The sequence below is a fragment of the Myripristis murdjan genome, chromosome 20, assembly GCF_902150065.1.
Source record: "Myripristis murdjan chromosome 20, fMyrMur1.1, whole genome shotgun sequence".
Taxonomy (NCBI): Eukaryota; Metazoa; Chordata; class Actinopteri; order Holocentriformes; family Holocentridae; genus Myripristis; species Myripristis murdjan.
In genome coordinates, this window is record NC_043999.1 from 21,659,959 (window position 1) to 21,673,438 (window position 13,480).

Sequence of the window (13,480 nt, forward strand, 5' to 3'; positions counted from 1 at the left end):
ACATGAGCCAAGGAGATAGGAGTGTCTTGGGTACTGTCCACAGGCATAAAGAAACCACAATAATGGCTGCTACTTGGCTGAACAGAGATTTGGAGTGGCCTAACCACAGGTTCTAATGTGGCCTTGATGAGAGATGAAAAAGTCAGTCACAAGTCCTGCATAAAATTTGCCAGATTATGGCAAAACAAATGCCACTGATGAGCATGTTGCATCAAGTGGAGCACTACACTGTGCTCTTGTAACGAGGTTAAAGTTTCATGTATTCTCCTCTTGATCATCTTAAAAGATGTCTCTATATAAAGCTCACAAAATATTAATACAGTAGAGGGATTTTACCAAAAATAGCCACAGTCAGATAGTGTCTGTGAAGACTGCAGGCCAAACCGTAAATTGCTTGAATCATATCAAGGTCAGAGTTTTAAATATATAACCATAGCTAGCTTATTGCAGGGTAAAAAGGGCAGGTTTTTATGAATTAATCTGTCTCACCTCTTCGTTGACTCCTATTTTGAATCACTAAAAGCTCCTGTCAAAACCGTCTGCTTGAATTAATGATCGCTCGTGTCAGCCGAGTCATGAGTTTGGCTGCAGCCCAAACCCAGGTCCGCTGACACGATTCTACAATGGCAAGTGACGTTCGCCTGCATCGGAAACCCGTTGCAGTCCGATCCATAATTTCACAAGCACACTCTGAAATAGTCCTGTCTCCATGGCACTTATGTAATCAATCAGAGCATTTGCCTCAAGCGGAGAACTGCGACAATCAAATCTAGCACCCTGGGAGTGTAATACAGTAGTGCAACCAAAAATACAAGAAGTAATGGATTTCTGAGCTGTCGTCCCCCCGAACCCTGATGCTTTGAATATCGACTTGGCTTCGTGGCAGGTTGGTTTATTATTACCCGCAACAATTTCCCTCAGGATTCCCTTTCCATTAACTGAGGGACAATCCTGGCCTGGTTGAGTGATGGGATTTGGGAGCAGGTACAAAGGGAAAGAATTAGGTTGCCCTCCTGTACAGGGAGCTGGAGCTGGAGCTCACACATGCAGAACGGACACAAACATGACAGGAATGAGAATTCGCTGAAAGTCCAAGTACCAGACAAAGGAAAAGGGTGATGGGAGTGAATGGAGAAAAAAAAAAGGGGGCGGGATATAAACACTGTGTGTTTTGGGGACTTGGAGTGTGAGGGGGCATGTACTCTGCATATCTTGTGCTCCTTGTGTCTCTGTGTTGATTCTGCTGCTTAGCATGGCAGTCGTTTGGGAGCAGCTCAAAGGGGACAGATAGGGAAGGGAGAGCCAGGCCGCTGGTCTCCAGGGTGTACTGAAGGAAATGTGTTGGGCCTCCGGCCAAAGACACTCGCACCCACAGTGGAGAAGACCTCTGCTGCAAGTCGTAGTCAAAAAAGGCTACAGCTCTTTGAACAAGGCCTCCAGATGTTCCATTCAGCAGGGAAGAAGGCCTTTGTGAGCGTTGGCACACATGTGTGTGTTGTTGCGCGCACACTTGCGGATGTTTGTGGCAGCGCACGCTTCCCACAGCCATCCATCCTTCCCTTAGCAGTGAGAGGGAGCGGTATCAAGCCCTATTGTTTCTATTCAATTAGCTTTCATTACCAACGGCAGTTTGATTACTGAGTTCATTTGGCTGTTGGAGAACAATGGAGGCAGCAAGCTGTCTTTTCATTCACCCCACGACTGATATTGTCTTCTGGGAGTGAGAAGAACTAAATAGGACTTGTCTGTGAAGAATGAGGCTCGCAGAGCAAAAACCAATGCGGCCTCTCATTCTTATGGAGGTCCCAATGTCCACAAATGCCAAGGGACAGGAAGCCAGAAGGGGTGGATTAAAAGGAACAGCATATTCTTGAGCGATTAACAACCTCCACAAGCTGCAGGAAAAGACAAATGCACAGCTACATCGATTCCACTATTATAATGAGCACCATTCAATCAAGCCAAATCCACGGGGGCCTACGAGCACCATTAGGAGGTCAGCACCATTGAATGGCATGAGCAACAACAATCCATAAATGATCTATTTAATGTACTGATATAAAAACAAGGGACGCTTCACAAATTGACATCTGAGTGCTTTCCCAGAATTTCCCGACCTTGGTCTGCTATTTTGTTAATTAGGCATTTGCTAATTTTCCAGTCAGCACTGTTTTTTTTTTTTCTGTTGGGGCTTAATTGCGTAGGCTTTTAGTGAGCCAAGGCTCTGTCAGAGCACTCACCTCTCTTGTTCCTGCCTCATCCGTAGGGTCTCCTCTTCTGACGCCTGCATGTCCTCGGCTTTAGATTTACTGGAGCCCTTCCTCTCCACCCTGTCCCCTGGCCGTTCATCCTTCCGGTGCTTTCCAAACCTAGGTAAAAGAGAAGGGCAGAGGCGATTTAATTGAGGCCTTGGCTTTAATCATTTCCGAGCCAATATGGGCTTTTTTTTTTTCAAACAGCAGCACGTCTTTTTCTTTCTCCGGGAGATTCAGGTGAAATACTCAGAAGGAAATTAAAGTGTCAAACTGTCAAAATCTTCAGGTCGGGTTTGTACTGGCGAGACAGCTCAGGAGGAGTCTCCCCGGGCACCCATTCGTTATTGAAAGAATAACTTGGACTTTTTCATATAAACGCAATCAAAACGCATCAAGCCATATCAAAAGATAACTCAACATGCTGAATTCCCTCCCTGCCATCTCTCCGTCCTGGACCGCAGAAGAAATTCAATGTGGAGTGTTAAAAGTAAGTTTTGAAAAGCGGAAAATGGCGAAACTCCCCTTTTTAAAGATAGGATAAGCTCCCCATTCCCTCCGTGCACTGTAGAGTTTACTTAGAGTGATGTGAGCTGTGACAGCTCATGATTTAGTCTGAGCGAAGAGGGAACAAACGACCTGCAAGCGGGTGAGGTGTAAGTGGTGGAAACGGCCAAGCTCACCGGCATCATTTGTAACTTTCTAGGCAGCGTCGCAAACTTCTACATTTTAATGACGGGAGTGACACACTGGTGGCGGTAAACCTGTGACAGCTTTACAGCGAGGTGCGAATAAGCCAAGCCGATGGTCGTAAATTCCCCCGGTCGGCTGTGCGCGATGCTCGGTGAATAAATGACTGGAAACTCTGGCTGACTGAAGGGTGTGAGAAAATGATGAGGAATGGAGAAAGGGAAGGAGGGATGCTGTTGACAGGTAACAGAGCTGCACATATGTGCACACACACATACACATATAATATCTGGACAACTCTATTATCTGACTCCACTGTGCTGAGATTTTATTACTCACACACTGTGCCTGTGGATACTAATATCAGATGCTAAATTTATACATGTGGACAGAATTTAGAGATAACTGGCGCATAAGGCTCTGATGATACCGAACTGGAAAAGCTATCTTGTAAAAAAGCATGAATGATGTCATTTCCTGCCTTTCCATAATGGTGCCAGCTGTGGGGCAAGTCTAGAACAGCAGGGGGAAGGAAAAAGGAAGTATTATAGCAGGTATCCAGGAAGTGCACATGATGGTCAGCCTGCTTGTGGAGACAAAAGCACATCTGTCGACAGTATGGACAAGATACAGTGTTAGTCTGTTTTATTCCATTGTGGGTGAAAACTTGTTGCTGATTGGCTGGAGAGTATGTATTCAATTCTGTGCAATGAACACGTAGTCCCACTCAAGTTTAATCACTGTTTCATACACTGGCCATAAAGCCAATCTATGAAACCATAACAACAAATTAAACTTATCTGCTAAGCTAATTATGTTAGCCTATCCACCACCTGTCCCGTTTTTAAAATGCCAACTGCCTCAAAACTATTGTGATTATTTTCCTGCAATTTGCGTTGGCGTAACGTTTGCACCATTTTTGTGTAGATGTGTGCAGTCATTTTCATGATGTCTAAAATCCTGTGGATCAAGCTGAATAACATTAGCTAAATTGGCTGGTGGTGTCTTTATTACTAGGCTGTCTGACTTATACGAAAACAGTGCAGGCAGATTTTTCAGAGCATATCACTTCCTAAATTAATTATCTCTCCATTTTTTTTTTTTTATTTTTTTTTTTTGGCAAGTGGCCATGGTATAAACCGGATAATGCACTCCCTGGAGGAAACCACATGGTCCACAGTGTATATACAATGTTTATGCACAAGGAAATCCTAATTAAATATACCTATATGGAATGCAGCAGTCATTTGAATGTGCAAAGCTTTGAGAGAAGCATTTACGCCAAACCCAGTACAAGACCATGTCTGCGCATGCTGTGAGCTATGTCCACATACATGTTTTGGTGTTAAGTTCTTGGAAAACACGCTATCGATGCAAACAAATCCAAAGACTGTAAAGACGAGGCAATAAAGAAAGTGAATGGATGTGGAGGCATGTGAGCACAAGAGAGAGGGAATTCAATAAAGATAATCACAGAAAAGGATTGGATTTTCATTGACTGTTTGTCTTTCATAAGATTACTCAATGTTAACACACTGGACGCATGAGCATCGATTACGAAATTGCACATGTTTTTTTTTTTTTTTTTTTTTTTTTTTAATAGATATCCATTCAATCTCAGAAAGAGGAGAAGTGGAAAGTATTAAAATGCAGCTTCCAGACCCACATCACTTCACTCCTGGTTTATTTTTTTTACCTGAGTTTTACTTGACAGTTTGAAAACTTTCTCCAAAACCTGAAAAAATTACATCAGACAAGGTTGACTTTAGGCCAGCGAAAGTGAATATATTCATGAAATAGGAGACTGTTTCCCTCTTGGATGTTTATTATTCTACTTTACCTTAAAAGCAGCAAAGACCTTTGTGCAAATGGCCTCCCTTTGGTCGGCGCTGCTTTGGAATTGTAATCTTATGAATGCAGCATGGCCTGGTGGGAGATCCCAGGTTGTGGTTGCGTGGACGGCCTATGAGAGAGACTGAGGGAGAGATACGTGGGCTCCTTTGTCGCGCGGATAGCATACATTACCTGATTAATTAATCAACAAATGGCTGTTGTAAGGCATAAAACTCTGGGCTCGGAGAATGCTAATAATAGGGAGCCCTGCTATCTATCAGCGGGGCAGGTGACAGCTTCCCTCGCCTCACTTCAAGGACTTTCATTAACTCCCTGAGAAATATTCACCTTCCTCTTTTCCTCTTGCCAATTTTCCTCCCTCTCTTTCTCCCCCCATGTAAAAAAAAAAAAAAAAAAAAAAAAAAAAAAAGGCAGGGGAGACAAACTTCCACCCTCAACTTTTTTTCCTCTCTTCTTCTGGATCAACATCAATAAAGTGAGGGATTTGTCATGGTGAAACATATTGGCGGATTAGGCTGAACAGGACCCTGGGCGTACAGTGGCTCCCATATGAGAAGCTATTCCCCCATCGCTGGTGGCCTGAGAGGGAGGGCCCACATCAAAGCGGAGGCGGAGGAAAGGGCCGATACTACCAGAGCTATTAGAAGACTATCGGGACACTTGCTGGTTCACTGACAACACAGCTCTGCCCTTCACTTTAGCAGCCTGAGCCTCGCCAGTGGGGACCGCAGTGGAACACAGGATTAGCCGCCAAACCTCCACTGACTCACAAACCCCAATATAATATTTTTACCCTCAACATTTTTCTCGGCAGAAAAATACAGTGATCCATAGCACCAGTGGGTCTTTAAAAAACTGCACACCACATTGACTTTCATACCTGTCTCTCGAAGATAAGTGTCCCATTTGAGAAAAGGAGAAATCTGATAAAAAAAAAACTGTAATGATTTGGAGTTAATCAGTGTCAGACTGGAAGACACAACTCAGCCGTTTCTGTAAAACTCACGAGCCAGTATTGGCACCCTGGCATAAATTGAAGCTGGCATTGGGATGGTAATATTGAAAGTGAGGTTGATGAGGCTTGATAATAAGTTATTGATTGGCAACTGCAGCTCATGGATAGAATCACAAGTGCAGAATATCTTGCGGTTTAGCAATGAAATCTCATCCCAGCCAAAACGTTTGAGGTTTCTTCCTTACACGGCTGCGTAATAGTTCCTTGCATTTCACTACAGACAAGGGAGTATGAAGATGGAGTCCTGATGACGCAATTTGATGTTACTCATCACTGCACAGATATAACAGCTATTGAAGTTGCCTTCCAATCGCCATTCAATCAAAAAATGAGCTACCTTTGGATCCGGCGTCCCCATTCAACCCAGGTAAACACTGATACACTATTCAAATCATCATGAAGCCCTGCTCCTCGCCCCCACCCCTTGTATCCCCCCACCAGATCAAAGTACTGCTTAATGATCCATAGCTAAGCATCAATTTCTCTCTAGCCCACAGCAGATAAGACTGATGAATACACAAGTACCAGTGCTCTCAAAAGAGAAAGAAATATGGTAAAAAGGATGAAGACTGAGGAAAGGCATTGTTTAGTTCCGTCATGAGCACAAACTGACAATCATTCAATGCCAACGATGCAAGATGCAGATTTGATCAGGAGGACGGTGATACGCCGCAGACAGAAACAAGATGGATGCTGGGAGGCTGTATTTATGGCTGTTAGATTGCATTCAAAACCGCGACATACTGCACTGTGCCACCCATCACTGCTTGATCTACATCCACAGCACCTGATCAGCCATTAAATTTCCTTTAGGCATATCCTGTAACGTGTCAGTCAGGTATAAAATATCCTTTATGAATATTATGATGTCCACTGATGCGATTAAACACCAGGAGAAAAAGAAAGGATTAAATCAATCAAAGCATTCTGACAGCATCTCATAATATAATTCTCTTAATGGCAATATAAAACAGCATTGCACAGATAGCTGATTATTGAGTATCTGGCTATACAGTATATATATGCTTTTCCCAGAACACTCCCACTCTATACATACAGCAGGTACTCCATTCAGTATGATACATCATCATATATTACAGAAAGCAGAAGGGTTTACCACTTGCGGTGGATACCTCATACATCATTTCCATCGATTTACAGGGTAATAATGTAGTTCAAAGCGAAAGCACAACAGCAGAGTAAAAAGTCCAAGAGAATATCTCCAATGTACGGGGGATTTAAAAAAAAAAAAAAAAAAAAAAAAAATATGCAAAGCCTCAATTAAAGTCATTTTGATTTTTACAATTACTTAATGAGTGGAGTAGATTTGTGGAAATATAATCTGTTTTGACATCATCTGTCAGGATTTCTGTGGTTTGTTCAGAGGAAATTGCTGCTATAGGAGATGGAACAGAAGCAGTAGCTGCTTATTTGCCTTTCCTAAGAGCTGTGGTTTTGAAACTGAATGCAAGAACCTGCGAGGACTGGTTTAACCTCACTTCAGGCCCGCCGCTATGAGTGAAATGCTCGGTTTTGGCTTTCTTCACACCTGCAAATGGAATGAGCGAGGCAGAAATGAAAAAAAAAAAAAAAAAAAAGACTGCATCTATCAATTTGAGTAAGTGATGAGAAGATAATTTCAAGGGCAGAGAGAGAGAATCATTATGGTTTCTGCTTGGCCAACCTGAAAGTTAATCCAAATCTCCCCGGGCGAAGCCCCCTACAGGCGTCTGATGTGGTGTCTGAGCCCCATCCCCCCAAACTGTGTTTGTCGCAGGGAGAAAATAAATAACAGAGCTGTGCCTCCACCCAGGGCCTTTCATAATGGTAATCCATAAACCAGTCTAAATAGTACATGTAATTTGTTCTCTCGGAGAAGAATCAAGAAACATTATTATCAGCCTATTGATGGGAAAAAGTACCAAGTAGAAAGTTAAGAACACAGATACACACACACACACACACACACACACACACGCTGTCTCTTTCTAGCTTTCTCTCTCCGCTGTCCCAAGTAGGGCTGGTCGATATGAACCGGTGCATGATTTCTACACAGCGCCACACCTAGGGCGAAAGACTGACAATGGCATGTAATTTTAATAGCGCCTTGTTAGAGAAGCGAGGCTGTCGGATTTGCCTGTCCTCCTCGCTAGCTGGTTGTTGTTGCTGCTGCTGAGATGAGTAAACACTCTCTACCTGGGGCGAGACACACAGATGGCTTGTAAAAAAAAATCTAATGAGACACTTTTTTCCCCACGAATCAGAATCTGTGACCCATCAGTTGTTAACCGGCATTAACGGGGGCACTGTTGTCATCGAGCGGCCTTGCTGCATTGTCACTCCCAATGGTTTCCAGAGCCAACAACCCCCTTCGAGGTGTGGAGGATGCGGTGGTGTCTCATGCTGATGTTCTCCCATCTTCCCTGCAGCCTCCAGCCACCGCCTGCCGATTATCTCCTTCCCTGCGGAACTCATTATCCACAACCTGTAATGTCAGTCAGCGCTTCCCCTGTTCAGACAAACCTGTTTCAAGCTAGAATCTGCAATTTGATGCATCCTCAGAACAGCATTTTCTTCAAGAATTTGGGAGGGACTGTGAATTTGGGAGGAATTGGCAAGATAATCACAGATGAATAAAGCATGTATAAGCGAAGTTCACACATCTTTGGGTTCATGATAATGGAGTGTGCCTTTAAAATAACACAACTTGCCTTAACGCAGTTGCATTGAGGCAGTGGTGTTCCACAGAAGAGAAAAAAAAAAAAAAAGCCTTGCCTTCACAAGAGACTCTGCCTCTCTCAGGTCACAGCGAGACATGACACCTCTGCGCCTTTGCCTCATTGGACGAGGGCTTGCGCACTCTGAACCAATCGATTTCCTCCCGAGGACGATGGCGGGGGAGCTGATGATTGGCTGTGGCTCCGGAGGAAAGCCAGGCCTAATTCTTTCAGTGACGGTGTGAAGACAGTGGGGAGAGGCAGGGATGAGGCAAGGGTGGGAATCGAAATGGCTCACGCAGGGTGGGTAAGCGGCATGTCCCGCGCCGCAGAGGCATGACATGCATTTATTCATGACATCTGATCGAGCACCCGGTGGGGGGAGAGCGCCACGGGCTAGACGGAGGAAAAATGGCTCTCGCCGGAAACTTCTACGCCTCTTAGGTCTCCCGACTGAGCGGAGAAGACACCGTCACGTCGGAGAATGTTCAGTTTCGGTGGCGCTCCATGTGGTCTGCTCGCCGCCACTGGATTCATCATGCAAAAGTAATGGAAAGCAAAACAACAAAAAAATTACAGTCACACAAATTGTATGCCGTTTCAGATTGCTGTATTTAAATGAGGGCCATTCTCTCAGCTGCGATCACCGTCCCCTCCTGCTTACCATAAAGAGGTTATTCTATGGAAATGATGATTTTCCTGATGAAATACAGATGCATGGAAATACATGCAATATCGTTCTCTCAGAAAATTGTTTTTGGCCTCAACTTTATCTCTCTGGCTACAGGTATTTCTCCAGTCAGCCATGTCTTCTGCTACTTCTTTTTTCCTGTCCTGATACTTCCCTCTTGGAACTCATCTTTCTCTCTCTTGCTTGTGCTGTTTTCTTATATTTTCTTCGTCTCAGTCTGTTTGTGTGCCTTTGACCAACAGCCGGATCAACAATTGAGAGAGAGCGACAGAGATAGAGAAACAGACAGACAGAGAGAGAGAGAAAACAGACAGTCTCACAGGGAGAGGCTGAACTTCTTGCAAGCTGAATGAGGGGGAAGAAGACAACTTCCTACACACACCTTATTGTCCTTCCACCATGTGCTTTGTAATGTTGTGATTATGTGTGTGTGTGTGTGTGTGTGTGTGTGTGTGGAGGAGGGTATGGTTCATTTTCAGAGTTAATCCCCTTTTATTGAGAAATTCTAGTTACACAGGCCAGAATATGCACACAGAGCACTGCAGCAACATCCAAGAAGCTGGAATTACATCAGAGTGGAGGACTGAGGATGTTCTCAGCACCAACTATCAGTATCAAAGGAACTGTTTTATAATATGTGTGTGTGTGTGTGTGTGTGTGTGTGTGTGTGTGTGTGTGAGTGAGTGTGCATGTGTTTGTTTTTGTGAGTGCCTCTCAAGTGGAGGCGCTTGCATGGATCTGTGTTTGTGTATGTGTGTGCGAGTGTGTGTGTGTGTGTGTGTGTGTGTGTGTGTGTGTGTGTGTCTGTGTGTGTGTAATTCAAGGGGCGGCTAGGCTTTTCCATATTTCAAACAGCCTCTGCAATACAAAGGACGAGGCCCAGCCCAACATGATTGCTTTTAATGTTTCACATAAATCACAGAGATGTGTGCGTGGCTGTGTGTGTGTGTGTGTGTGTGTGTGTGTAAACGAGGAGGGTTGTTTTTGCACACTCTCAGAAGAACATTTCAAATCCCTGACACCTCTGATTAAAGCCTCTCATTACAACACAAATAAACAGTCCAAACACATTCATACATCCATTTGCTAGAGCAGATGAGTGCAACGAAGGGGGAGTTTCTGAAGGACAATTTACACAGAATCACTTCAGCAACTCAGTTCAGGTGATGAGCTACATTCCCAACCCCTGCTCATTATAATGCTCTCTGTGGGGGTGTGTATGTGTGTTTTGTTGATGACATTTTGATGACAATGCAGCGTCACACTATATGACTGAGATTATGTGTGACCCGCCGACCACAGTAACACTGATCTAGTTGCAACATATTCACATTGCCTCACTTCACACTAGGGTGCCGCAAAATTGCAATATTCACAATATTTAAAAAAAAAACTGCAAGTAGTGTTGCAGTGGTTACAATAATATTGCAAATAAATGGGCTTAGTCATCAGACCCACAGATCGGTGTTTTTCTATTTTTTTGTGGGCGTCCATGTCAGTTGCAAAGGAACACAATCATCACAGACGTGGGAAGCTCCAAAATGTAAATCTGAACGTCCAAAAAGTCAATGGAAAGTTAAACAACATTAGCCAATATGGTAATGGGGGAGTGGAGGAAGAGCAAGATGACTATCAATAGACTGAGTGGTTCTTTTTATGTCTTTCCTGATATATTCATTCATATTCTGGTCTGGGTAACACTTTACAATAAGAGTCCAACAATTAACGTTAGTTAATGCCGTAATAAACATTAAGTAACAGTTAACTAACCGTTAACTAATGTGTCTAAGAATCATGTACTAATGCTGTTCATGCTAAGGTATAAATTTATATGTTATTTAAGGGTTATTGTAGATATTATTAACATTAGTAAATGCCATAATAATCATTAACTAACAGTTAATTGACCATTACAGCATTAACTAACATTACCTAACATTACCTAACATTAATTGTTGTACTCTTATTGTAAAGTGTTACCGAACAACATTGAAGATGAAATTTCAATGATATTATTTTAAGGATTGCTATATAGATATCACTATTGACATAATACTGTTACTGCAATACACAAACACATAAATGCAAACATATATATGCTGCCCACCTAACCTAACCTGACCGAGTCTCCAATCTCAACTTACACACGCGCACACGCACACACAGACATGCTCCACTTAGTACCAGCTGCCTACACAGTCAGACCGACAGACACCTACAAATATGCACATGCATTCAGTTGCTATTTGGTAAATCAGCAACCGACACACAGAAAGATGAAAACACAACAACACGCATGCACAAACACACACTCACGCATTCTGAGTGTGTCAGTCAGTCAGACAAGCAGATAGACAGCAGTGGAGATGGGGTGGGGGTGGTGGGGTGGTGGGGCAGCGCTGTGGTGTCTCTGAGGAAGAGCTATAGTAGGTGGCTCAGGCTGTGACCTAGATACAGTATGGCACACAGCATTCCTAATGGGCCATTTTGATCACTGCCACTCTCTGTATCCTCGGCTAGGCTGCTGCCGCCTGCCTCAAACACAAAAAACTCACAGTCAGCCAGCGCAGCAGCCAAAGTCTGCTCATCTTTTAATGATGTCAACTGCAACTCAGAGTGAATATGGAAGCGCTATAGGGGGATAAGTGAACCCGAGTACTGGAATAGCTGCACCAAACACCATCACTGATGTGCATGGGCCCATATTCCCAAGGAACATAAGTTTGATGAAGTGTTTTCAGCTGCTTTTGCCTCCCACACCTATGGAGGTGAGCGGAAATAGCTTTTGAGTACCAGCGTCACGGAAAAATTACCTCATAAATTAATTTTGCTCATCAGGCCTCTTTTCTCACCTTTTCTGTTTCATTATCTTTGCGTCTTAGAGTTGTTTCCCAACCAATTTACATGCTGATGAGTCTAGAGACAGCTGGGTTTTCGCGATGCTGAAGCTTTGCATGATTTCCAAGCTGCCCGCCTAAAGGACAGGTGAGGGAGGAAGAAAGACAGGTTCTCTGTCTTGTAGACGTCAGGCTTTGAAATACAGCACAGGCACAAACTGGCCCAGGCGTTGTGTTTGAGTCCGTCGGGGGGGGAAGAAGACAGCGGAACCGATGATCCGTGATATACATCCTCCTTGCATTCGGGGGGAGACAGGAGAGGTCTTTCTGTCAATGCCACGATGAATCTCGAGGGCTGCTGGGAGTGTGGAGGGAAGATGGATATGTGTGGATAGGTGGATGGATAAAGGCAGGGAGTGCCAGCAAATGTGAAAAAGGTGAGGATGGAATGACAGTAGGAAGCCCATAGATGGAAAGTGATACAGACTGAATATCACAAGCAATGTAAGCTAACTAACCCTGAGTGTTTTCTTGTCCTTTCTTCAAGCCTTGGAGAACGGATAGTGCTACTTTTTCAAAAAGCAAATTTATTTTCTACCAACAACTACACGCCAGAGCCGTGCCCATGCATTTTAAAATGACAGAATGAGTTTCTGAATGGGAGCCGAACTTCCTGAACTCATATAGGATCACGTAAACATCAGTTTACAGGTGCTATGTATGAGAGGCCTTTCAGCATCAACAAATCATTATCGCATCAATGCTGAAACATTAGATGAGCATAAACAGTTGTGTCAGCAATAATGCCGAGAAGACTTCAGGTAGCCTCTGCAGTTCTCTATGCTGCGAGGTCAGATTTTACAAAACAATTCCTGTTTTGCATTATGGACAAAGGGACAAATATTGAAGATGCTGCTGTTCCTCCAGTGTAAACTGTGCTAAATCTTTCAGAGTTTCTTGCAACAGCCGATAGTAAAACTAATGAGCGCTTTTGATCAAACAGAAATTGACAGCGACTAAGGGACATGTCATACATTAAGCATTAAAACCACTGGCATGAAAGCGAAGCTACCAATCATCTCGCCTATGGCCTCATTTATTAATGGCAATTATATCAAAGTATCATAATTAATTTGACAATGATACATTGATGTTGTGCTTGGCTGGTGCTATTTGGCCAAGCTGGGGTGGAGGAAGGCTATAGACCTGTAAGGTATCACCACTTCATGGCTCTGGAGCACTGTAGCCTAATCACTCTATTTATGCCGTAGTACAGTTTGAATGACATATAATGTGGTTGTTACACATTTTAGCATATTAAAATTTTGAAAAAAAAAAAAAAAAAAAAAGAAATATTTTGCTTACAATTTGCAGATGAACCCATTAGAATGGGTTCTTTGTTAGCAGACACAATCTTTGTTGTT

At 43.4% G+C, this 13,480-nt stretch overlaps 1 protein-coding gene across 4 annotated transcripts in view; it reads right to left on the reverse strand.

Moving 5' to 3' along the window:
• The window catches only part of LOC115378794 (partitioning defective 3 homolog), a 392,369-nt gene that overhangs the window by 82,439 nt on the left and 296,450 nt on the right, over positions 1-13,480 (reverse strand). For all 4 annotated transcript variants that reach the window (XM_030079303.1, XM_030079300.1, XM_030079301.1 and 1 more), the window contains exon 20: positions 2,241-2,369. In XM_030079303.1, coding sequence (XP_029935163.1) covers positions 2,241-2,369 — 129 coding nt within the window. The remainder of the gene's footprint in view (positions 1-2,240; positions 2,370-13,480) is intronic.